At 44.4% G+C, this 27,745-nt stretch overlaps 1 protein-coding gene across 2 annotated transcripts in view; it reads right to left on the bottom strand.

The window, feature by feature from the left end:
• Positions 1-27,745, bottom strand: part of DLG5 (discs large MAGUK scaffold protein 5) — a 469,022-nt gene that overhangs the window by 267,388 nt on the left and 173,889 nt on the right. Inside the window, exon 8 of one of the 2 annotated variants that reach the window (XM_029609514.1) lies at positions 3,855-4,085. The exons of the other annotated variant lie outside the window; for it this stretch is intronic. Coding sequence (XP_029465374.1) covers positions 3,855-4,085 — 231 coding nt within the window. The remainder of the gene's footprint in view (positions 1-3,854; positions 4,086-27,745) is intronic. 2 annotated transcript variants of the gene reach the window in all.

The following is a 27,745-nucleotide window of genomic DNA, read 5'->3' as shown; positions in this document are numbered from 1 at the left end:
ACAGTGGCCAATCCAGGCCACAAGAACCTGGCAAGTACCCAAAAACTAAGTCTATTCCATGTAACCATTGCTAATGGCAGTGGCTATTCTCTAAGTGAACTTAATAGCAGGTAATGGACTTCTCCTCCAAGAACTTATCCAATCCTTTTTTAAACACAGCTATACTAACTGCACGAACCACATTCTCTGGCAACAAATTCCAGAGTTTATTTGTGCGTTGAGTAAAAAAGAACTTTCTCCGATTAGTTTTAAATGTGCCCCATGCTAACTTCATGGAGTGCCCCCTAGTCTTTCTACTATCCGAAAGAGTAAATAACCGATTCACATCTACCTGTTCTAGACCTCTCATGATTTTAAACACCTCTATCATATCCCCCCTCAGTCATCTCTTCTCCAAGCTGAAAAGTCCTAACCTCTTTAGTCTTTCCTCATAGGGGAGCTGTTCCATTCCCTTTATCATTTTGGTCTCCCTTCTCTGTACCTTCTCCATCGCAATTATATCTTTTTTGAGATGTGGCGACCAGAATTGTACACAGTATTCAAGGTGCGGTCTCACCATGGAGCGATACAGAGGTTGGGGATATTTGATTGTTGTTTGATGGTTATTTAATTTGATATTGTATTTTTATTGTATTGTGTTTTATTTTTGTAAGTTGTCTTTTATTTTTGTATTTATTTAAAAATATAATAAAAATTATTTTGGGAAAAAAAAGTCCCTGATGAGACCTCATTTGGAATACGCTGTATAGTTCTGGAGATTGCACCTCAAAAACAGGATGGAGTTAGTCCAGAGGGTGGCTATTAAAATGGTCAGTGGTCTTTGTTATAAAGCATACAGGGACAGATTTAAAGATCTAAACATGTATACTCTAGAGGAAAGGTGGCCATAGGGAAGGAGACATTTAAATACTTCAGATGAATCAATGCAAAAGAGGTGGGTCTTTCCAGAGTCTCCTTTTCCTTCAGAATGAGGTGTCATGGGATGAGGTAGACCAAAGAATAATCTAAGGAAGTATTTCTTTACAGAAAGTTTTGGATGCATGGAACAGCCTCCCAATGGAAGTGGTGGAAACAAGGATAGCATCTGAATTCCAGAAAGCAAGGGACAAGCAGAGGGGATTTCTGGGGGAGAAATGGAGATTGTGAAAGTGAGCAGTTTTATGACTGAGAAGACAAGATGGGACATATAGTCTGTTTCTATGTTACCAAAGTAAACTAGGGTTTTCCATCACACTGCACAGCATTAGAAACCTGAGCTACAACTATCCCTCTCCCAATAAAACTTAGCTAAAAATGCAAGAATAACGTCAGTGGAAGTTATTTATAAAAATAAAGGTTAGTGAAAAAACAAACTGCATTCAGTGCATCCCATTAAATAATGTAACAACAAAGCAGTTTATGACCAAAGCAGAAGAAACCCAGAATAGGCAGAAGAAAAGATGCAGGTAACAAATGCGCTATTTTGAGGAATATAAATAGTACTTCTGTTTCATTTGTGTTAAACCTGAACAAGCAGCCTGAGGTTTAGATTAAATGAACAAACTGCATATTTAATCTTCTTCGTCAACAAAATATTTTGAAATAATTTCTTGATAATTATATACATGTAAACACCCAGCACTCCCCTGCCCCTGACACAAACATGACTGAGAAGAAATATTTCTATAGTCACATCAAGGAATATTTTAATTCTCCTGCTATGTAACACTCAGAGTCACTTAAAATTTTGTTATACACTTACCCCACCCTTTATAGGTAAGAAGTTAACTGGAATACCTTCATTTTAAGTAAAAAAACAAAACAAAACAAAAAATAACCCTCTCAATTAAGTTGAAACTAAAATCTGGAATGGTTCTCACAGTCCTGTATTGAGTGTCTTCAAATATACCCTATGAATAGCAGTGATCAAGCATGCAAGCTGTTTGTGTTAGTGCTGAGCATATACTCAAGGCATCAATAGAAGCATTCAGAACAATAACTATGCTAGATGTAGACTCCCTGCTCTTGCCAGTAAGCAATGGATATCTGCAGCAGTGCTGTTTGGCTATCTACTCTTTTCCCTTACATTAAATTTTAAACAACAGCTCTGCATGCTTTGTGAAAAAAAAGGATGCAGCTGAAAGTTTTAATAAAATCAACACTCTCTCAAACCGAATTGACAAGTGCAAATGTTTAAATATATATTTCAGCAGATTTACAGGAAAGGGATCTGCCTGTGTGTCTTTCCTAAGCAGGTTCCTATGTATGTTAAAGTTGTTTCCACCATTATGGATGCTGGAAAAATTTCTAAGTATAATAGACTGTTCAAAAATTAGATATCTCAGAATCTGCAGGCAAACTGGGATGATTCAATTCCAAAATAACTGTAGCTGCCCAAGGACATTTACAGCTTTTTAGCAAATTACACTGTATTTTTATCTTCCCACTGGTACTCTCTGTTCACACCTTTTTGGAATAAACAAAACCAGAACAGTTTATTGCACCACTTGGTACTATCGCAACATGACAATGTGGAAAATATATTTATTTTAAAAACATTTGGTTGCACTGACATTGTTCAGCCAGATGCACATCGACACAGTCAATTCAAAAGGATAGCTAAGTGGCAATGCTCTTCTGAAAGTCTTTTGTATTATGCACCCTTCATTTTTAAAAGGAACAAAAAAACTTTAAAATTTTAATTACAAGATCTGGAGACTAATGAATCGAGAACTTTCTGTTCCCTTCCCAGTGGTGCTATGATAATCCTCTTCCCAACCAAGAGCTTGTGTGGAAGCCACTCTACTGGAACATCTCCCTTTCAGGATTCTGGATAAGGTGTTACCTAAAGCAAGCCAAAAGCACAATATACACTTGCTTAAAAACAAGGGGGCTTTTTTTCCCCCCAATAATGGTGCATAATGGTTTATGAGCTCAGTTCAGTCAATTAAATAAAGCTCTTCCTCGCTGTCTCTTATATATGATGTCAGAACAACCTAGCTCTCTGGGATTCCTTCTTCCACTCATTCCCTGAGAATTCTTCCCTAATATGGTAACAAGATAGAGTACATAAGTTACTGTAACTTCCCCAAATCCTACTAAAATCACAATCCTAGCAATAATGCAGGCATTTATATGGTATCACTATATAAAATATTTATAGTGATGTCTAAGAATGTTAATATTTTTTTGACTATTTCACTTCCAAACGAAAAGAACTTCAAACTTTACTAGTTAATAATAGTCAAACTATAAGTTGCAGAAATAAGAAAGTTTATCTGCAGTGTACAGGGTACTCAAGCTATGAAAGCAGAAGGTTGTGGAAACCCAGAGCTCATAACCTTGTATTGTCCTGATCTACATGTATTAATTTGGTTGGCCTGAGAGGGCTGGAGAAGAAAAAACATTACAGGAGATATGGAAATATCTAATAATAAATGGATACGTATAAATTGATGAAGCACTGTGAGGCCTTTACTGAGTCACAAGATAGCTATGTCTGGACTCAATTTCCCAGATTTAAAAAAAATATATGCTTTACATCATTATATAGCCAAAAAATTATTACCTAAACATGCTGTTTGTTTGCCAGTTACCAATCACTGTGCTGGTATTTAAAAGTTAAACTGCATAAATAAATTGTATTGATTTAGGATGCTGATTATTAAGTGTTAGGCAGTAATTTAATCTACAGGTTAGAGCAATAAAAGCTGTATAATTTTGTTTAAGACACTGATACACAGTATGAACACTGCATACAACTCTCATTCAAACTATTATTGTTTAGATAATCCAGAGTGTTCTTAATCTGTGATTTGATGTCAGCTAATGTTGGTTAATCCGATGCAGCCACATCTGAAAGAGGTGAGAAGTACCTGGCGAGCTTGGTAATATTCCCTTAATAGATGGTCTCTTTGGATGATTGCTTCTGTTCTTTCTTTTCTGGCAACATCTCTTTCTTCCTTCACTGTCTCTATATCTTTGCAAGCTTGATCAAGCTCCTTCTGGGCTTCAGCCTTGTCCTTTATTTCATGGCAGTACTTTTCCAGTAATTCATTCCTCTCACAGATTGCTCGATCTCGTTCCACTAGAGCTGAGTTTAGCTCCTAAAACAAGACCCATTGTTTGTAACACATTAAGTACAGAAAAAAAATCTTTCTTGCAGTCTAATATGCAAGAGGCTTACAAATCACAGTACAAACAAGCTGTGAAAGTATCTGTATAGCAGTATGGACACACTGAAAACAAAGCACACATACAAAAACATTAGATAGGCCAAGCATAGTTGACGAGACAAGGAAAGGGGGGTCAAACTAAAAACAGTAGATACACAATGAAATTCCAAATATTTGTATAGGCCCATAGTCAATGGGGAATCACTACCATGGATTAATTGAATCCCCAGTTACTCCAACAATTCTTTTATAATGAGTTTCTTTCATTTAAATAAAACCATACAAACAACTGAGTGCTAATACATATAGGTAAGGTAATGGACAAGCCTTTAAACAATATAAAAATGTATTAGAATGATTTACAAATATAGTAAGCACTTCCCAGGCCAATACCCTGGCTTTTTTAATTTATCAGTGAAAAACCCAAAAAATCAAACTACAGCAAAAGATCCAGCCATCAGAACTCTAGTAGAAGGGGAAAAAACATAACCCATACCACTGTTTGAACGAGTTAGAAGTCCTGGGAAAACATCTTTGAATGCAGTGGCACAGTAAATTTAACCAATAGTTGGAGCAAATTATAGAAACATAGAAATGATGGCAGAAGAAGACCAAACGGTCCATCCAGTCTGCCCAGCAAGCAGACTGGATGGACCAATGTTAAATTAAAATTTAACATTGGTCTTTGTTTTTATGCTGACCCCATTATTCATACATAGGAAAGCCTAACACTTTTCTTTAAATCACAGATTCTGGCTTGACTCGTGCACAATGCCAGATCAGTCATAAGTGACAACCTATTGTCAACATTTCCTTGCAATGACTGCATTAACAGTGCACATACATTTCTAATACATATAAAACCTTTTCATAGCAATTCAATGATTGTTATTATACCTTTTATTCTGTGTACAAGGAGCTCCTTTGTAAATTAAGAAAAACATACATTAAAATATTTGTAATGCACGCAGAAAAAAAGGTCAACAAACAAGTTGCAAGCAATAAACGCTTTCTGGAATTCATTTGTGACTAATTTCTGAGTGCAATAGTCATTTATTAGGCCAGCTAAGCAAGAATCACTCAAATGACAAGGACAAACATACTATGCTACAGTGACAAAAAGGAAGTACCTACAACTAGTTTGTTGACCGTTATGTCTAGATATTTAAGTCTACCAACAGTTACCACATTACTTTATGATACATTTATGAAAATGGAATTTAACAAGTTTTGGTTTTTTTTTTTAACTTATAGCAGTTGCTAGAGCTGGTCTATGAACTTTACATTTACATTTATTTGGATTTCTGAATCGCCTAACACAATAGGCTTAGGCAATGAACATCTTTACATACACAATCATAAAATAAAATAGAACTGGGGCAGATGGAATCAGAACCAATGAGCTTCGTGATCCCCTCTCCTAATACCGCTCAACATTCCCATGACAAGAGAGGGATTTTCCCTCCCACTTATCTCCTGTAAAATAATAACTGCCTTTCCTTACTGTCAGTTTTTATTGCCTTATATGCAGGGGCGGTTGTATAATGAGGCAGGGTGAGGCGGCAGAATTTTGAGGTAGCAAAAAAAACTGCCCCTCTTAGAACACTGCTGTGGCATTCGCCTCACACTGCCTGCTCCTACTGCGGCTGCCAACCCAGGCCGGCGGCAGCTGAAGAGAGGAGTGAATGCTGCAGGCTGCTGCGGAAGAGAGGAGTGACGCTGCGATCCGCGGCGTGCCGCAGGGGCTGAAGGGAGGAGGCCGCTGCCGGTGGCTGAAGGGAGGAGGGATGCTGCTGCGGGCTGCCGCCAGAGGCCAGGCTGGGGGCAGCTGAGGGGAGGAGGGACGCTGCCACAGGCCACCGCCAGAGACCAGGCCGGCAGTGGCTGAAGGGAGGATGGAGACCACCATGGGCCACTACCGGAGGCGGCTGAAGGGAGGAGGGACGCTGCCACAGGCCGCCGGTGGTGGCTGAAGGGAGGATGGAGACCACCACGGGCCGCTACCGGAGGCGGCTGAAGCGAGAAGAGATGCTGCTACGGGCTGTCGCTGGAGGCAGCCAACAGCGGCTGAAGAGAAGAGAGGGGGCAGGGCACCATCTCATCCCGTCTCAGGCGGCAGATTTCCTTGAGCCGTTCCTGCTCATAATGCCATTTCACGATGGAATCAAACCAAGACTCATGCAAACCTATATGCACAGACAAAAATGTTCGTGTTTTACTGCAGTACCGTGCAGTGCCATCACCATATGCTGAAAAAGAACATCAAGTTGCTTGTTGAGTCATGCAAGAAAGAGCATGGAAATACTGCTTTCAATTCCTCCACCAGAAGGAAAGTGACACACATCAGATTTGGTACAGTAAGAGTCAGGTTGGGAGGGAAAAAGCATGTATTACAAGGGCTAAAGAGATGTGTGCGCTTATGGTGTTTCTTTGTATATGAATTGGGAGGGGGGAGAGAGAGGCAAGTGGCTAAAAGCAAAGAGGGTAGAGAGGGGGACATGGACCACACTACTTGCATTCCGTGATACGCATATACGCTAGAGAGGTTGCTCTCACTACTTCCGTCATATGGTAATGGCTTAAAAAGAAGGTGTGGGCCAGGAAGAAATTTATTAAAAAATGGCTTTTAGATCTCATGTACCTTTAAAAACTACTGAACTAATTTTATGAATTTCAATCATGCTGTACAAAGCAGCAGATACCTATGAACCTCCAGGGTAGCATTTCCTGAAATACTCCCTGTTCCACACGCAGGTCCCTAGAGGCAGGAAGAGCTCCGGAGTCTCAATGCATGGATGAGACGATGGTGCAAGGAAGAGGGATTCAGTTTTGTAAGGAACTGGGGAAGCTTTTGGGGAAGGGGGGAGACTTTTCCGAAGGGATGGACTCCACCTTAACCAGGGTGGAACCAGGCTGCTGGCGCTAACCTTCAAAAAGGAGATAGAGCAGCTTTTAAACTAAACCAAAGGGGAACGCAGACAGTTGCTCAGCAGCACATGGTTTGGAGGGAGGTATCTTCAAAGGAGACTAATAAAGCATTAGAGTTAGGGCATCCTTACAGAGCGGTTCCAATAATAAGAAAAGTAGCCCAAGTGCCTATAATTACTCACCTGAGCTAAAAGATTTCAGTAAAATGTTAATAAAAACTAAAAACACACTTTGAAATGTTTGTACGCTAAGATGTAAGATGGGAGAATCAGAGTGTATAGCAGTGAATGATGACAGACTTAACTGACATCTCAGAGACATGGTGGAAAGAGGATAACCAATGAGATAGTGGGTACAAATTATATCGCACTGACAGAGAGGATCATCTTGATGGAAGGGAGGTGCTTTATGTCCAGGATGGCATAGAGTCCAACAGGATAAAGATCCTGCATGAGACTAAATGCACAATTAAAACTTTATGGGTCAAAATCCCTTGTGTGCCATCCGCCTGGCCAAAATGGCAAGACAGTGAAATACTAAGAGAAATTAGGGAAGCTAACCAAATTGGTAGTGCAGTAATAGGAGATTTCAATTACCCCAATATTGACTGGGTAAGAGAAACACCAGGACATGCTAGAGAGATAAAGTTCCTGGATGAAATAAATGACAGTTTTATGGAGCAATCGGTTCAGGAACAGACAGACAAGAGAGGTAATGATGGTAAGACCACTTGACACATTTAAATTAATGACTGGAAGAGGGTCAGTAAAAGCAAGTTTGCTTACCGTAAACGGTGTTTCCGTAGATAGCAGGATGAATTAGCCATGCTGTCATGGGAACTGTCAATCAGGCCCGGGAGGCGGAGCTTCAAAGTGATGTCAGAGCTTTGCTCTGAGGCTGCGCGTGAGTTCCCGTGCTGGAATAGACTCTCCTCAGTCTGTGATTAAGCAAGCATGGTCGTAAAGGCAGAGTCGACTGTGCAGGGAGGTGGGTGGGTCAGCATGGCTAATTCATCCTGCTATCTACAGAAACACAGTTTACGGTAAGCAAACTTGCTTTTTCCCATCGATAGCAGGGCTGAATTAGGGAGACCTAAGCTCCCCATCACACTGAGTCAAACATGTTAGCCTCTTATCAAGGAAATGTGATGAATATAAGTGAGAGTCGACCATGTTACTCTGTGGATAATGATTGTAGGAGTATTCTTCCCAATTTGGCGTCTTCCGTGGTTTGCTGATCCAGACAGTAATGGGAAGTGAAAGTATGAAGAGATGCCCATGTGGCAGCCTTGCAGATGTCCAGTGGAGCCACATGTCGAAGATAAGCCAGTGAAGTCGCCACCGCATGTGTTTGATGAGCCGTGGGTGGCGAAGAGAGCTTGCACTGGCACCTTTCATAGCAGAATTGTATACACTGGGTGATCCAGCTAGAAATGGTACACTTGGCTACTGGGAGACCTGGAGCATTGGGGTTAAATGACACAAATAGCTGAGACGGTCTGGTCTGCGATTGGGTTCTCTGCTTATAGTAAGCCAATGCTCTTTTGCAGTCTAAGGTATGCAGTAGTTTTTCCCGTTCGTTGCGATGTGGTTTTGGGCAAAACCACATCGCATCGGGAGTTCAATGGACTGGTTGAGATGGAATTGGGAGATTACTTTCGGTAGGAAAGTCGGGTGAGTGCATAGGAGAACTTTATGGTGATAAAATTGGAGGTAAGGGCTATAGTGAACTAATGCCTGCAATTCACTCACCCATCGAGCCGAAGTAATCGCAGTTAGGAACACCACTTTCCAGGTGAGAAGCTTGACATGTGCCGAGTCCATTGGTTCGAACGGTGGTAACATTAGTTGTTCCAGAACCAGGTTGAGATTCCACGGTACTGAAGGTCGAAGATGGACTAGTCCCCGAATAATTCGAGAAACTGAGGGGTGCAGTGAAATCGGTTGGCCTTCATAAAGTCTGTGGAAGGCCGCAATGGCACAGAGGTGTACTCTGACCGAGGCCATGGCAAACCCTGCGATATACAAAGTGTGTAGGTAGTCCAACAACTTGTCAGGTGCACAGGTGAGTGGGTCTATACCCGTGGTTCCGCACCAGGTTGCATATCTTTTCCATTTAAATTGATAACTGCGTCTCGTGGATGGTTTCCGGGATTCTAACATGACGTCTTGGACTGTGATGGAAAATCCTTGTTCAGATAAAGAGATCCATTCAACCTCCAAGCTGTTAGATGAAGTGACGAGTGGAGCGGATGGAGGAGTGTTCCTTGCTCCTGAGACAGGAGGTCTTCGCTCTGCAGTAGCCGTAGCGGTGCATCTACGGATAACTGCAGAAGGTATGTGTAACATGGTTGTCGAGGCCAGGCAGGTGCCACGAGAATCATTTGAGCCCCGTCCTGCATGCACTTTTGTAGAGTGCGTGTGATGAGCGGAATCGGTGGAAACGCATACATCAGTGGTTCTGTCCAGGGTATGAGAAAGGCATCCTGGGTGTCTCTGAGTGGACAGGACCACATGGAGCAAATGCAGGTCACCTTCCGGTTGTATTCTGTGGCGAAGAGGTCTATCAATGGCGTTCCCCGTTTGTGGAAAATGATCTCCGCTACCTTGTGATGGAGAGACCATTCGTGTGGGTGGAACACCCGACTCAGTCTGTCTGTTTGAGTGTTTGCTATGCCTGATAAGTAAGTGGCCTGCAACAAAACTGAATGACTTTTGGCCCATAGTAGGATGGCGAGTGCTTCTTTGCACAGGAGCCATGAGCCCGATCCCCCTTGTTTGTTGATGTAGAACATGGCCACCTGATTGTCTGTGTATACCATGACACGGTGGCCCTGGAGGTGAGAAGTGAAGGTTCGTAGGGCGTAGAGTATCGCACGTAATTCCAGTAAACTAATTTGATATGATTGCTCCTGTCTGGTCCAGAGACCTTGAGTCTGGAGTTGGTTACGGTGTACTCCCCATCCCCTGCGGGAGGCATCGGTAGTGAGGACTATATTGTGAGGGAGCTGGACGAACGGTGCTCCTTTGGTGAGAGTTGAATGTTGTAACCACCAATCCAGTTCTTGGATCATGGTGTCTGTTAAAAGTATTCTGCGTGTCAACGGCTGTGAATGTTGCTTCCATTGCCTTTTGAGATCCTACTGGATATGCATCATATGGAGACGTGTGTTGGATACTGCGTGGATCGATGCCGCCATGTGCCCCAGGACTATTAAAACTTGGCGGGAAGATGGGAGATGGGTTGATCTTGAGAAGGCAGAACAGTTGACGCATGGAGGATCTCCTGTCTTGTGGCAGAAAAACTCTGATAGTGTCGAGGCAGGCTCCTATGAATTGGAGCCATTGGGTAGGCTGTAGGTATGATTTCTGGTAATTGATTACTAGTCCCAATTGATTGAGGCAAGTTATTGTGTCATGAAGATGTTGGCGGAGCGTGGATGGAGTTGAAGCCACAAGCAGCCAGTTGTCGAGATAAGGAAATATGATTAGTCCCTGTTGTCTGAGGAATGCCATCACCACTGCCATGCACTTGGTGAATACTCGAGGTGCTGTCGAGAGACCAAAGGGAAGTACCTTGTATTGGAAGTGTTGGTTGTTGATTTGGAAAGACAGGTATTGCCAGGAGGAGGGATGCATGGGGATATGAGTATATGCATCCTTGAGGTCTATGGAGCACATCCAAGCGTGGGGTTGGATCAGGGGTAAGATGGATTTTAGCGATATCATCTTGAACTTTTCCTTGAGTATGAATTTGTTGAGGTTTTTGGAGGTCCAAGATAGGACGGAGGACCCCGATTTCTTGGGTATGAGGAAGTAAGGGGAGTAGAAACCTTTGTTCTGTTGGGAGGGAGGGAGGCGTTGAATTGCCCTTTGTTTGAGCAAGGCAGTCACTTCCTTCTCCAATAGCCTAGGATTGGATCTGGTCCCTTGGGATGTTAGGTGCAGGAGAGGTGATAAGGAGGGAAAGGGAATCCGGTAACCCATATGAACAATCTCCAGCATCCACTGATCAGTTGTGATGTTCTCCCATTGCTGGATGTGAGCCCGTATACCCCCTGCTGATACTTTCTGTGATGGTGGCATGGCTGTTATTAAAAAGCCTGAGCAGGCTTATTAGAAGTGGCCGGTTGTTGAGCTTGGGGGCATTGTGGACAGGGACGTCCCCGTCTATTCTGAGTAGACTGGTTCTGTGGGTGAGTCGGGGATTGGTATGGCGTAGGGCGGTACGTTGTGAACGGCCTATACACTCGTTTTTTAAATGTTTGTTTCCTGGGAGGGGCATAATACCTGCGTGACGAGGAATAGGGTTGCGGCGTGGTCAGAGATTAAACGGCAACCGACTGTTGCTTGAGTTGCGCTACAGTCTCCTGAAACCTGGTACCGAACAAATTGTCTCCCTTACAGGGTAAGTTAGCCAATTTATCGTGTACGTTCTCCCTGATGGAACTTGCAAGAAGCTAGGCTACCCGAAGTGCTGCAATTGCCGCGGCTGAAGTATGGGAGGAGGTCTCGAAGCCTTCATAAACCATTCTTAACAGGTGACGGATGGCTTCATCCATGTCCCTGATGAGGTCAGTGTCAGTGGAAGTGCGTTCTAAGGGTTGTGAGACATCCTTAAGTCGTTGAATTAAATCATATATATACTGAACAATGTAAAACTGATGGTGGTTGATCCTAGCTACCAGCATCGAAGATTGGAAGGCTCGCCTCGCAAATTCATCTAAGGTGCGAAGGTATCTGCCTGGGGGCGCTGCTGAGTGAAGTTTGGATTTTTTGGCTTTAGCCATAGCGGACTCCATGACTATGGAAGCGTGAGGTAATTGAGGTGGAGTATAATATGGCGACGGTTGCATTTTATATTTGAGGTCTATTTTCTGGGAGACCACCGGGAGAATGAAGGGGGTCTCCCAGGATTTGTCTAGAACAGTGATAAGCACTGCATGTGCCGGTAGGGCAGTTGGCTCCGCTGGCAGATCAAAGATTTTTAGTAGGCCACGGGTATCAGCTCTCGGGTCTGGCACCTTCTGGATTTGGATGTTGAGTGCCTTGCCCATCTTATCCAAGAATTTGGGATAAGTCAAGTCTTCCGGTGGGGAATAAGGTTCTGCTGGTTCTTCATTCGGGTCAGAAGGGTATCCTGTGGAGGAGTCCGGAGACGTAGTGTGGGCCATTGGAGAGCTTGGCCATGGAATGGGATCCGGTGATGTCGGTACCGTTGGAGGCGGTGGGGATGGGACTGGTGGAGATGGTGATCTAGACTGTGTGGGCGATCGGTGGGGTGATGGTTGTGGAGACTGCCCAGCACTGCCCAGTGGGGATGTTGGCATGTGGAAAGAAGTATGGAGGACTTCAAAGAAACCCGATAAAACCATGGAGAGATTAAAGAAAGCTTCCATTGTTTGAGGAGGCATCATAGGTTGAGACGGCGCGTCGGCACAGCTGCTCAGAGGATGTCGGAGTCTGGCGGCGGTGTGCGGTGACGAGGCGCATGGTCCACCGTGGACAACTTTCGTTTCTTCAAGAGCAGTTCCTGAAGAACATCCCCTGTTGAACGGTGGTGAGAAGCAGAGGAGAGATCCGAGAACACCTGCAGAGATGGCGAGGAAGACCCGGACAATAGCAAAGTAATATGTGCATGCTCGTCGCCTGAAGAATGTGAAGAAGAGCTTGAGGAGCACTGATGCCTAAGTGATGGCTCTGGACGTCAGGATAGATGTTCCGGAGGCTCTTTTGTCTCTTTGGATGGTCTGGCCACAGATTGCATTGCCCATTTGGGAGCAGCCACCTGAGGCGTTAGTGTGCGCGCCGACTGCGCCGGGGTTGGGTGCCGGGAAGATGGCTCATGCTGTCGTGCGCAGTCCTGCGTCAGTTCTATGGGTCGATGACCGCTTCTCTTGCGTCGTCGACGCACTTCCATGATGTAGACCCGACTCCCCGGTTGATGCGCCGGCTGCGCACTTTCCGTTCGACTCTTTTGACCTGCGCTTTTTCATCGGGGTCGGCGCCATGCCTGGAGGGGATGCGCCAGTCAACGCATGCATGAGTGCGCCGTGCGTCTGCGCCGATGGTGTTGCTCCGATCCTGAGTCCCAAGGCTTTGGTTTCAGGCGCCAGCTTCCGCACTGTATGGCTCTCTGACACCGAAGCGGCTCGGCCATGGTGTTCGGCGCGCTTCGAGTCGCGGCCTCAAGAAGTCAGGAGAGAATTCCAACTCCCTTAGTAGACCCAAGTTCGACAGTTTCGAATATATTTCCACCAAAGAGATCGAATCCCTCCTAAAAAAACAGAAACCTTCTAGCCATCCGGCTGATAATATCCCATCGAAACTCCTGCTTCTCATCCCGAATACGATCTCAGGACCTCTGACAAGCATCATCAACGGCCTTCTAACTCAAGGAAGTTACCCAGACAGTCTAAAAAACGCTTCTCTCAAGCCCCTCCTCAAGAAACATAATTTAGACCCCAATGTTCTGGCGAATTTCAGACCCATTTCTAATCTCCCATTCGTTGCCAAACTTACGGAGAAACTGGTAAACACCCAGCTTTCTGAATATCTAGAGGACCATAATATCCTATTCCCTTCGCAATATGGTTTCCGCAAAGCACGCAACACGGAAACCCTCCTCATCTCACTTACAGATCATATCCTAATGGGGTTAGACAAAGGACATTCCTTTCTATTAGTCCTGTTGGACATCTCGGCGGCATTTGATACAGTCAACCACTCCATCCTTCTAGATCGCCTAGCAGATATCGGCATCTCTGGATCAGCCCAAAAATGGTTCAAGTCCTTCCTCAGCAATAGAACTTTTTTTTTTTGAAATTTACATTTTTATTAGTTTTCAACGGTAACAAACAGACAACCGGCATATGGAGACACACAGAGTAGAAAAAATCCATTGATAGCACAGTTGTCAAACTTGCTTACAAGTAAACCATACTAGCGGAAGAAACACCCCCCCCAACCCCTCCCCCCACCCCCCCTGGGCAGAGTACCATACCATAAGTATACAGCAAATCCTATGGGACGTGAAACATTGTATCCGAAAGTAAAAGCAAAAGAGGCATAATCCTACAGGAAGTAAGGTCCACCACTGAAGAATGTGCTAGGCGTAGGCATAGAAAGTCCTGGAACAGGGAGCATCGGCCTTCAAGACCCAGACAAGGCCCAGCTGCCGCCCTGAGGATCCAGCGAACCACAGGCCAGCCAGTCAAGGAGGTCCAGGACGGGTCATATAGTCCAAAAAGGGTTTCCAGGTTTTAAGATAAGAAGGCATGGTATTGTGTTTATAAGCAGTTAAGGAGGCCAGTCTCTGGTAGCGAAGTAATAAAGAAATGATGGTTTGAAGACGCGGCACTGTCGCCGTCCTCCAGTTCCTGGCAATCAATGTACGAGTAGCAATAAACACCTGCATACAAAACCGCTGCGCGTGCTTAGGGACTGTATCAGGAAAGATTTGCAACAAAGCAGATTCAGCAGCAAGCGCCATCGGTGCATTCAGAACCTTAGTCAGCCAGGTGAACACTGCCTCCCACAATGGAACCAAAACAGCGCAGCTCCACCATATATGCAAAAAGTACCCCGCTGGCCGCAGTCACGCCAACAGGAGTCTGACACAGCAGAGGCAAAATGATGTATCCTGTCAGGGGTATAGTACCATCGATAAATTATTTTATAACAGTTTTCTTGCATGCGAGCTGAGAGAGAACATTTCCGGGCATGAAGGTAGATCTCATCCCAAACCCGCCTCCCCAATGGTCTACCCAGGTCCTTCTCCCATTGAGTGACGTAGCAACCAGGTGCCCCTTGTGGATAGAAAAGCAACTGATAAACCTTAGAAGTTATCCCTTTAAGCCAGTCACTATGTTTGCAATAGATTTCCATGAGAGATCTGCCCGGGCATAATGACCCGTCCCTTAGTAAACCCCGTATAAAATGAGTCACTTGGGCATAAGCTAAGTAATCACGATGATCAAGCTGGTGTAACTCAAAAAAGCGTTCCCGTGAGGGAACAGCACCCCCAACGAGAATATGCCCAATGGAGGTAATCCCCAAGGCACGCCAGTGGCTAAGCCTTCTGGATTGATACCCACAAGGGAAGCCAACGTTATTCATTAGGGAAGTGTGGTAGAAATACTGATGGGCGCCAAGGAGGCGGCGTTTATTATTAGCCCATACCTTGAGAGTAACCCCCAGGGACCACGGCACATCCAATACCTTTCGCCACGTACTACGGGGCTGCCACGGCATGGCAGAGAGTTCCATGGGACCAACAATCGACTGCTCTATGGAGACCCATTGTTTGGCAGTATACTTGCGATGGAAATCTATAACCGCCCGTAATTGAGAGGCTATATAATAGTGCCGGAGGTTGGGCACCCCCAGCCCACCTTGCAATTTAGGTAAGCATAATACCGACCTGGCCACCCTTGGCGGCCTCCGCCGCCATATAAAATCGAAAATTCTCTTCTGCCAGCTACGCAATATCGGAGACGGGATATAGACTGGCAAAGAGGCGAATAGGTATAATAGCTTGGGCAGAATAGTCATTTTAGTTATGGCAATTCTACCAAGCCAGGAGAAACCTCCCTTATTCCAGCGACTCATATCAAGGGTAAGATTAGAGAGGAGTGGGAGATAGTTTAAAGCATATAACTCGGCTAAATTGGGAGACAGTTGTACCCCTAAGTACTTGACATGCGATTTAGCCCATTTAAAAGGAAACTGGATTTTAAGGTCCTGCACCGCCCGAGGCTCCAAATTAACATTCAGGAGCTCGGACTTCTCTATGTTCACCTTTAGGCCGGCCACCCTACTGAAAGCATCCAGTTCATGCATCACCCCTGTAAGGGACCGTTTCGGGTCAGTCAACATCATCAGGACATCATCCGCGAACAGGGAGAGAATGTAATGATTGTCACCGAGCCGAACCCCCTGGATTTCCGAGGAAGCTCTGATCCGGGCAGTGAGAGGTTCCATATACAATGCGAACAATAAGGGGGAGAGGGGGCACCCCTGACGCGTGCCCCTACCAATAGAAAATGCTGGCCCATAACCATTATTGACTTTAACCCTGGCCCGAGGTTGATCATAAAGCTGCTGAATCCAATTTACAAAATAAGGACCAAAGGCCAATTTATGCAATGTGGAAAATAGGAACGGCCAGTGCACCAAGTCGAACGCTTTTTCAGCATCCAGAGACAGTAACACTGCCGGTATTTGTTGTTGGCGTACCCACCAGATCAGATCAATAACTTTGCGTATATTGTCAGCCGCCAGGCGCTGAGGGACAAAGCCAACCTGGTCGGTATGTACCAGACCTGGCAGAAATCTGTTAAGGCGCATGGCTAAGATACGGGCCAAGAGTTTTAAATCTACATTAATGAGCGAGATTGGCCTGTAAGAGCTGCACAACGTAGGGTCACGGCCCGGCTTAGCGAGAACCGTGACCCCCGCCGTGTTAGCATGTTTATCTATAATCCCACCATCCCGTAAGCTGTTGAAATAGGCCGTGAGGGGTTCAACTAATACGCCCGAGCATTTCTTATAATAGGCACCAGAAAACCCATCAAGACCAGGGGCTTTACCTAACTTAATAGACTTAATGGCAGAAGCCACTTCCTCCATGGTAATAGGGGCATCTAACGACTGCTGTTGTTCCAAAGTCAAGGAGGGAAGTGTCACCCCATCCAGATAATCCTCAATTTCAGGGGCTGGAATATTCGCTTGGGCTTGATACAGAGAACGGTAAAAGACCGAGAAAGTCTTTCTAATTTCTGATGCAGTGGTCTGTGTAAGACCATCGGCACTCTTAATTTGGGAAATATTATTTTGCGTAAGTTTGGTGCGCAGCTGGCGGGCCAGGAAGCGACCAGCTTTATCTCCCCCTTCATAATAAATCTGCTTAGTGATATCCAATGCATGTAACACCTGGTGGTTATCTAAGGAAGCAAGTTCATCCTTTAAGGCCAGCAATTTCTGATAACTATGTGGGGACTGGGACTCCATATGCTCGCGGGTTACCGCCAGTAATTGCAATTGGAGAGCAGCTCTGGCCCTAGCCCTGGAGCGCTTACAAAACACAGCGCGGGATATCAGGATGCCCCGGGCCACAGCCTTAGAGCCCTCCCATAGCGTTGCCTGTGCAATCGAGGGGTCTTGATTGAGACTAAAGTATTCCTGAAGCTGGGAATTCAACTCCTGGAGGAAACGGTCATCCCTGAGCAGAGATTCGTTTAGTTTCCAAAACCGGTCCCCCAAGTCCTTGTCTCCCATATGGACATCCAGAGTTATCGGGGCGTGGTCTGACCACGTGATGGCTTCGATATCAACTGAGCGGACATTATTACCCAGCACCCCGTCTACCAGAAAAAAATCTATACGGGAATAACTAGCGTGGGCCGCCGAGAAATATGAATAAACTCTACTTTTTGGAAAACGATCACGCCAAATATCCAGTAAATTCCAATCGGACATAAGGCCCCGTAGAGATTGTCTGTTTGCCTGGTGGCCGGTTAAAGGCCCTCCTGAGTTATCCAGTTCACGGCACTGCGTAACATTAAAGTCCCCGCCGAGAATAATTGAGCCTTCCGCATGGCTCAGCAGCAAAGCCTGGATGCCCGCCCAAAAAGTAATTTGATCCCCATTAGGGGCATAGAGGGAGAACAATGTATAGATTTGGGCTCCCACACGAATCTTCAAAAGCACATACCTCCCCTTAGGGTCTACAACATGTGAAATATATTCAAACACCAATTGAGCAGAAATGAGGATCCCCGTCCCGGCATACCTGGCCTGTAGGCTACTGGCAGCCAGATAACGATGGGGATATTCCCTAAAGGCCAAAAGGTGATCATACCTCCTTTTCAAGTACGTTTCCTGTATGAACGCTATCTCTGGTCTAAGGGTTTGAAGTTCTTTTCGAAGGAGATGCCGCTTCCTATAGGTGTTTAACCCTTTTACATTCAGGGACACTATACGCACCATGAGGAGTGAGAGTTAGAAAGGGATTCCCCACCTAGAAACCCTCCAGAGAACCCCCCTGCCAGACACATCCAGAAAATGATATGAACCCGGCTTCCCGTGTACTTCAAGGACAATAGTAGGTAGGAGAATAGCCATCCACGCCCATTAGACTCTGGCCCCTGGTACTCAAACCCCACAACCCAGTAGTAACGATTCGCTAGCACTGCGCGAATCATAATGGGGGGTACTCAAAGAACAACGCTGGCAGCCCACCCAGACCGCCGCCCCCTAAATTAACCATGGTAGCATTTTGAGGCATATGTAACAATAGATATATGCTATTGAACTAGAGAGAACAAATGCAACAGAATACTTCAAAGTCACACACGACTGCAGAGTAAAAATAAGAATAAGAGTTGAGGAACAATCATCCGGTCAGCGGGAAGAGTGTCTCACTACGAAGCAGAATGACATCTGGGTAGTCCATCAACCCTTCTCCGTCGGAGGGTCTCCCTTCCATGATTGTTGGCGGCGTAAGCGCCCGTGTCCAGGGCCCGGTCTCTTCCATCTCAGCGTAGGGTCCCCTAAGGGGCCCCGTCGTGGCGGAACGGCCGGGGCAAACGGGATCTCCAGGCCTGCCTTAGCGAAACTCTCAGAAGCCTCCTCCAGAGTGCGCACTCGATAAGTAATGCCCTTGCGTTGGAAAATAAGAGCAAAAGGGAATCCCCAACGATAGCGAATGTCCTCATTACGAAGGGCAGTGGCAACTTCCCGCATCGAATACCTCTTCTGCAAGGTTGAAGGAGCAAGATCATTATATATAGCAATAGTGTGGGTCTCCCAAACCCAGTGTTGCTGCATTCTGGCACTTTTGAGGACGTCCTCCTTTAGCCGGAAATTATGAAATTTAATTATTATGTCCCGCGGTTGGTTGTCCCTGCGGGGACCCAGCGCTCGATGGACTCTCTCCAGCTCAATTTCTCTGGTTTCACCATCAGGAGCCTGAGGGCCTTTAGCAAGGAGGAATTTGCAAATGGCCGCCGCCGTTTGCATGCAGTCAGAGTAGGGCTCAGTTTCAGGTATCCCGCGCAGACGAAGGTTCGCTCGCCTAGAGCGGTTCTCTAAGTCCTCAAGTTTTTCGTTTACCCGCTCCAGTTCCGCTTGTACATCCTTATGTTGACCGGTGAGATGTTCAATGGCCTCACTATGCGTGTCAGCTCGGAGATCTAAGTCGTCCACGCGATTTCCCATCGCATGGAGATCCTCGCGCATGTCCGCAATAGAGGCAAGCAGTTCAGTTTTGTGAGCCTTAAGATCAGTCCGGAACTCTACAAACCAGGCTCGCAGTTCCGCTCGGGTCTGGAAATCGGGGTGAGTAGCTGCAAGCGCCGGGTCCCCAGGCTCCGTACAGCTCTCTGGAGCTGTTGCGCCGTTCCCCTCCTCGTGGCTGCTCGCGGCCTGTTCTTCCTCGTCGGGCATAAGTTCCGCCGCGGCTTTTGTAAACGAGAACTGCTTCAAATCAACCAGCCGCTTGCGAGCTGCCATCCCACTGCCTTCCCCCGCAGAAATTTTTTATAAACGTGCTCCGTTGCAACGAAATTACCGCTAAATAAATGCCTCTAGAAAATATGGGGAGCGGAGCTAACGTCTCAGGCAGCCATCAGCAGCGCTGCTCACCAGCGCCCCCCTCAGCAATAGAACTTTTAAGGTCAAAATCAACAACAAAGAGTCTCCCCTAACAAATTCAACCGTAGGTGTACCACAAGGATCCTCCTTATCTCCAACCCTCTTCAACATTTATCTTCTCCCCCTCTGCCAACTGTTATCGGATCTCAACTTAATTCATTAACTGTATGCAGACGACGTGCAGATTCTAATCCCTATAACAGAATCTATCTCAAAAGCTTTTACCCATTGGAATAACTGCCTTCTTTCCATCACCAATCTACTTAACAGCTTAAACCTGGTCCTCAATGCCTCAAAGACAGAGCTACTCCTCATCTCCTCAAATGAAAACAATTTTCCGCCACCATCACCTCACAATTCTCACATTACCTGTAAGCATGTTAGAGACCTTGGGGCAATACTAGACAATCGACTAAACTTAAAGAAAATGGTCAACACAACCTCCAAGGATTGCTTCTACAGACTACAGGTTCTAAAACGTCTTAAACCATTACTATTTTTCCAGGACTTCAGGACAGTCCTACAAGCGCTACTATTCGCCAAAATAGACTACTGCAGTGCACTCTTCCTAGGCCTCCCCAAATCTACCACCAAACCACTGCAGATGTTACAAAATGCGGCAGCGAGACTGCTGACCAGCACCAGCCGCGGTGAACACATCTCACCCATCCTCAGTAACCTACATTGGTTACCAGTAAATTTTAGAATCCTATACAAATCAATCACCCTAATTCACAAAACCATCCATCATCAACTTCAACTCGACTTGGAAATCCCATTCAAACTCCACTCCTCTAACAGACCAACTAGAGAGGTTCTCAAAGGCTCTCTACAATTTCCTCCGACTAAGGCCACACGTCTCTCCACGACCAAAGACAGAGCTTTTTCGATAGCAGGCCCATCTATTTGGAATAACATCCCTGCAAACCTCAGATTGGAACCCTGCCTCTTAACTTTCAGAAAAAGACTCAAGACGTGGCTCTTCCACCAAGCCTTCTCCGATCCTCCAGACAATCACTAATGGCTTCCACTCTCATCCGGCCTTGGCATTTATTTTCATGAACTATGGACTCTGGTACCTCCAGGTTAAAGCACTTTCAAGCTTTAACCCGTTCTATCGTATCTTTCATAATTAATACTTGCCTTTATCGTCCTTCCAGCTTGTTTTTAAGCTTCCAAGTTCTTGACTCCCGTTGATTGTAACTTTGACTTATTCCTATCTATGGTTATTTATTGTTTACCTGAATTGTTCCTTCAGTTATACCCTCTGTTAAATGTAAACCGATACGATATGGTTATTTACTATGAAGGTCGGTATAAAAAACTGTTAAATAAATAAATAAATAAGAAGTGGACTGCTTGGCCTTTTTCCAGCACTCATCTCCTGGTCTGGAAGCGCTCGGCTCCAACGATGAAGCTTTGGAGGGGGCGTCGGGGTAGCGGCCCCGGTGAATATCGGGCCTCCGACGGTGGGGCATAGGAGCCCTGCCTCATCCCTTTGAGCGCGAGCATTTTTTCGTTGAACTATCAACGCGCTCTGGGGGACATCTTACCACACTGCAGGCAGGTCTGCATTGGGTGGTCTGGGCCCAGACACCGATAGCAGCGTTCATGTCTGTCCGTAATGGACATGACCTTCCCACAGGGGCACGGCTTGAAACCCGAAGGCCGTCCCCCTTCCTTTTTACCGTGATCTTTCATTTTTTGAAGGTTGTTTTCTCTCAGGGAGAAGGTGATGCTGAGGAGATCGGAAGCTCCGCGTGCGATCCCACACGCGGAAAAACAGACTGAGGAGAGTCGATTCCAGCGTGGGAACTCACGCGCAGCCTCAGAGCAAAGCTCTGACATCACTTTGAAGCTCCGCCTCACGGGCCTGATTGACAGTTCCCATGACAGAATGGCTAATTCAGCCCTGCTATCGACAGGAAATTAAATCCACACCTCTAGCACTAAACTTTCAAAAGGTAAACTTTGATAAAATGAGAATAATAGATTTAAAAAAAACCTGAAAGGTGCAGATACAAAGGTAAGGTGTGTAACAGACATGGACATTGTTAAAAAATACCATCTTAGAAGTACAGTCCAGATGTAATCCACACATTAAGAAAGGTGAACGGAAGGTCAAACGATTACTGACATGGCTAAAAAGGGAGGTGAAAGAGGTTATTTTATCCAAAAGATATTAATTCAAAAACTGGAAGAAGGATCCATCAGAAGAAAATAGAATAAAGCATAAGCACTGGCAAGTTAAATGTAAGATTTTGATAAGACAGGCTAAGACAGAATTAAAAAAAAAGTTGGCTGTAGAGACAAAACCTCATAAAACTTTTTTTTTTAACATATCCAAAGCAGAAAGCGTGTGAGTGAGTCAGTTGGACTGTTAGATGATCGAAGGATTAGAGGGGCACACAGGGAAGATAAGGCTATCACGAAAAGATTAAAAAAGTCTTTGCTTCGGTCTTTATTGAAGAGGATGTTGGGAAAATACCCAATGCAGAAATGGTTTTCAAAGGTGATGATTCAGATGAACTAAGCCAAATCACAGTGAATCTGAAATATATGGTAGGCCAGATTGACAAACTGAAGAGTAGTAAATCACCTGGACTGGATGGTATAAACCCCAGGGGTCTGAGAAAACTAAAAAATGAAATTTCAGTCTTTTTTCAATTAATTTGTAACCTATCAAAATCATCTGTGGTACCTGAAGATTGGAAGATGGCCAATATAACCCCAATATTTAAAAAGGGCTCCAGGGGTGATCTGGAAAACTAAAGACTGGTGAGCCTGACTTCAGTGCTGGGAAAAATCATGGAAACTTATAAAGAATAAAATCACAAAACATTTAGACATGGTTTAATGGGACACTGCCAGCCATTTGAAACTAAGGTTAAGTGCAAGAATAATCACCTCCATTTTTGTGCCTTTGATACAGGTATGCAAAATACGGGCGGCAGTTTTCTTGAAGATGTGCATATTCACTATGAAAGCCAAGTGATTTATTTGCATTAAAAAAAAAAAAAGAAGAAAGTTTCCATTAAAAAGTTCTCTACAAATAAGACCAATGATTACAATAAAGATGCAGTCTTTTTAAAGACGCAGTCTTTTAAAGATACTCATTAACGCTGTTAATGAGTATCTTTGGTCATAGTAGATTATTAGAGGAATGAATATGTTTTGAAAGCTTATTTCAACCATTTAAAAAGATGGATCGTTTGATTTTTCTATGATAAGATTTAAAGCAGATTTATGCACTAATTTTCAAAGTCCGCTTTGAAAATTAGTGCAACCTATGCAAACATTTGCAGTCTATCTTATGCACAAAGTTATAAAATTTCTGCCAGAAAGGATAGACAGGCAAGAAGGGTGGGCAGGTGAGTGGAATAAAGGGAACAAAGAAGAGAGTGTAAACTACATAAAACAGCACCATTCTTTCCAGTTACTACAGTATTAACTCATCAGGAGGAAAAAGTTTGGGTTTTGACAGCTACAGACTTTGTAGGCAGGGATGATGAAGATTTTTGGCCAGTGGAGTCAGCCAAGTAAGTTATGATGACTCCCCATCAATTCAGACAGTGCCCTCAAGTAATAATCCAAGAGAAAACTAGCAGGTTGCTAGTATTAGGTAAAGTTGTTTTTGGAAATAAAGATAATATTCAAGTTGTTTGCATCTGTCAAGACATACGGATACACTGTGCCCCCACATTTCAAAAATTATAAAACTGGCTGGTGTGAAAACACATTAAACTTAGTAAAGACAATCATATGCATAAACAATGCAAAAGTGTATTTTAAGTTTTTGTTTGCATGTTATTTATAATTCACATTTTTGATGAAAACGTACCAGTTTGCAAAGTTTCAAATACATAGAAACATAGAAATGTCGGCAGAAGACCAAACGGCCCATCCAATCTGCCCAACAAGCTTCCACACTTATTTTTTTTCTTATACTTATCCATTACTCTAGGCCCTTTTTAGTAACTTTTTGGTTCTAGTTACCTTCCACCCCCACCATTGATGTAGAGAGCAGTAATGGAGCTGCATCTAAGTGAAGTATCAAGCTCAGTCGTTTAGGGGTAGAAACCGCCGCAATAAGCAAGCTACTCCCATGCTTATTTGTTTACCCAGCCTGTGCAATTCAGCGCTTGTTGGTTGTTGTCTGAATATAAATCCTCTTTTCTTCATCCCCCTGCCGTTGAAGAGTGAACTGTGCTGGATATGCATTGAAAGTGAAGTATTGGGCTTATTTGGTTTGGGGTAGAAACCGCCGCAACAAGTAAGCTACTCCCCCGCTTTTTTGTGAATTCAAATCCATTTTTCCACATTTCCTTTTGCCGTTGAAGCATAAAGCAATGTTGGAGTCGTATTAACTGTGTGTATGTTTACTAAATAAGGGTATTAATCACCAGGTAGTAGCTATCATTCCTGCAAGCTCTCCTATGACTCTTCTCTTCATTCATATCCTCTAGATTTTATGGATCCACAGTGTTTATCCCACGTCCCTTTGAAATCCTTCACAGTTTTGGTTTTCACCACTTCTTCTGGAAGGGCGTTCCAGGCATCCACCACCCTCTCCGTGAAGAAATACTTCTTAACATTGGTTCTGAGTCTTCCTCCCTAGAGTTTTAAATTGTGATCCCTGGTTCTGCTGATTTTTTTTCCAACCGAAAAGGTTTGTCATTGACTTTGGATCATTAAAGCCTTTCAAATATCTGAAAGTCTGTATCATATCACCCCTGCTCCTCCTTTCCTCCAAGGTGTACATATTTAGATTCTTCAATCTCTCCTCATAAGTCATTCGATGAAGACCCTCCACCTTTTTGGGCGCCCTTCTCTGGACCGCCTCCATCCTGTCTCTGTCCCTTCGGAGATACGGTCTCCAGAACTGAGCACAGTACGCCGGGTGAGGCCTCACCAAGGACCTATACAAGGGGATAATCACTTCCCTTTCCTTACTCGATATTCCTCTCTCTATGCAGCCCAGCATTCTTTTGGCTTTAGCTATCGCCTTGTCACACAGTGTCTAACGATCTGAAGTCGGCGAAACAATCACCCCAAGGTCTCTCTCCTGCTCTGTGCACATCAGCCCTTCACCCCCCATCGAATACAGTTCTTTCGGATTTCCACACCCCATATGCATGACTCTGCACTTCTTGGCACTGAATCTCAGATGCCATATCTTCGACCACTCTTCCAGCTTCCTTAAATCCCATCTCATTCTCTCCACTCCTTCCGGCATGTCCACTCTGTTGCAGATTTAGTGTCATCCGCAAAAAGACAAACCTTACATTCTATCCTGACTGCAATGTCGCTCACAAAGATATTGAACAGGACCAGTCCCAACACCGATCCTTGCGGCACTCCGATTAACACCGCTCTCTCTTCAGAGTAAGTTCCATTTACCATCACAAATTGTCTTCTGTCCGTCAACCAGTTTGCAATCCAGGCCACCACCTCAGCACTCACTCCTAAGCTTCTCATTTTATTCACAAGCCTCCTGTGCGGTACTGTATCAAAAGCTTTGCTGAAATCCAAGTAGATGACATCGAGCGCTCTTCCTCGATCTAATTCCCTAGTTACCCAGTCAAAAAAGTCAGATTTGTCTGACAGGACCTTCCCCTGGTGAATCCATGCTGCTTCTGGTCCAGCAATTCTTCCAACTGTAGATCGTTCACTATTCTTTCTTTCAGCACTGACTCCATTACTTTTCCCACCACCGAGGTGAGGCTAACCGTTCTGTTTCCAGCCTCCTCTCTGCTCCCACTCTTGTGAAGCGGGACCACCACCGCTCTTCTCCAATCACTCGGCACCACTCCCATTTCTTGGGATCTATTGAAAAGGTCACACAGCGAACACGCCAGCACATCTCTGAGCTCCTTCAGTATCATTGGATGAACCTCATCAGACCCCATGGCTTTGTCCACTTTCAGTTTCCCCAGCTCTTCCCATACATTCTGTACTGTAAACAGAGATACATCTACTCCACTCCCCTCCAGTTTCTTGTTAACTAGCGACGGTCCTTCTCCAGGGTCCTCTATAGTGAACACCGAACTGAAGTATTCGTTTAATATTTCTGCCATTTCTTCGTCTCTTTCCACACATTGATCTTTTTCACCTTTCAATTTCACTATACCACTTTGAACTTTTCTCCTTTCTCTGATGTATCTGAAAAATGTTTTGTCACCTCGCTTTACCTCTTTGGCTATCCTTTCTTCCGCTTGACTTTTTGCCGTCTTGATTACTTTCTTCACCTCCCTCAGTTCCTCCATATATTCTTCTTTGTGCTCCTCCCTTTGGGATCCTTTATATTTCTTGAACGCTGTTCTTTTAGCTTTTATTTTGTCAGCCACCTCCTTTGAGAAACAGATAGGTTTCATTTTTCTTTTGTTTTTCTTTACTTTTCTAACATATAGATTAGTTGCCTTGGTAATTGCTCCTTTTATTTTGGTCCAATGTTGTTCCACATCTCTCTTGTTCTCCCAGCCTTCTAGTTCTTCCTTCAGGTACTTTACCATTTCATCAAAGTCCGTGTTTTTGAACTGCAAAACTCGGGTCTTCGTGCTTCTTCTCCATATCCTATTTTTTATATGAAACCATACAGTTTGATGATCACTGGTGCTGAGGTGGGCACCCACCTGGGCATTAGAGACATTATCTCCATTAGTGAGCACTAAATCAAATATAGCTCCCTCCCTCGTGGGTTCCATTACCATTTGTTTGAACAGAGCCCCTTGCAGGGCATCCACTATCTCTCTACTATTGTTAGATTCTGCAAAAGGGTTTCTCCAGTCTACATCTAGCAGATTAAAGTCTCCAATCACTTCTCCCTTCTTTCCCATCTTTTGGATGTCTTCAACCAGATCTCTGTCAAGCTCTTCCTTTTGATTTGGAGGCCTGTAAACCACTCCAATAAAAACGGATGCCCCATCATCCTTTTTTAGGTTGGCCCATAGTACTTCTTTGCCCCATCTTCCTTGCAGCTCAGATGCTTGGATATTGTTTCTGACATAAAGAGCCACTCCTCCCCCTTTCCTGTCCTCTCTGTCCTTCCTTAACAAGTTATAGCCCGGTATTGCCATATCCCATATTTCTCAAAACACAAATTCCCCACATGTTCCAGTATTAAATGCAAAATCTAGCAACATGTAACAGCAAATATTTGCTGCTCCCACTTATCAAAAAGTTTACTTTACTTCAACAGCCAACTAAATTCAGAACTTTTTTTTTTTTAATTCAGAACTCTTAAGTATAACAGGTCAAGACTGTGCCCAGAAAACCACCAGAGTATGTGGCCAGAAATATTGGCTATACCTGTGCAAAAAATATTCAGATCTGGTCTAAAAAGAGATACCTTCAGGATACTTATATAGAATCCAAACAGCACTTGTCAACTCATAAAAGGACAAAAGAAGACAGACCTGTAAATCAGGCGTGGGTAATTCCGGTCCTTGTGGGCCACAAATATTTGGGTTTTCAGGATATCTCTAATGAATATGCATGAAATAGATTTGCATACAACTGAGGCAGAATGCATGCAAATCTCTCATGTATGTTCATTAGGGATATCCTGAAAATCCGACTGGTTTGTGGCCCGCAAGAACCAGAATTGCCATAAATGACTAGTTTGACCGACAGAAAAAACAACTTGATTAATGGACTAAGCTCTATAAAGATCTCCACCTAAAAGGATGCCATTATTTGTGGCTGCCATTCCTCAGTAATCAATAATGCAAAAGCTAGACCAATCACCAACTCTTGAAAATACAGATAAATTAGAGAAGTTTCATTTGGGAAAACGGAAGGCAATAATCAAGATATCTCCGGCACTCCTACAGGCAGTAAGAAGGAGGGGAGAAGGCTTAAGTGAAACCTCTATGCATTTTTTGCACCTGAGAAGAAAATCATACACTACAGTATTTGAAAGATGCATTAATTATGCTCCAATTACATAAATTATAATTTCTGATTTCATGTATTTTATGTAGTTATTCTTTTATCTCAGTCTTTTATATT

The sequence above is a fragment of the Rhinatrema bivittatum genome, chromosome 7, assembly GCF_901001135.1.
Source record: "Rhinatrema bivittatum chromosome 7, aRhiBiv1.1, whole genome shotgun sequence".
Classification (NCBI taxonomy): domain Eukaryota; kingdom Metazoa; phylum Chordata; class Amphibia; order Gymnophiona; family Rhinatrematidae; genus Rhinatrema; species Rhinatrema bivittatum.
Note: the sequence above shows the minus strand (reverse complement) of the source record. Positions and strands in the feature narration are given on the sequence as shown.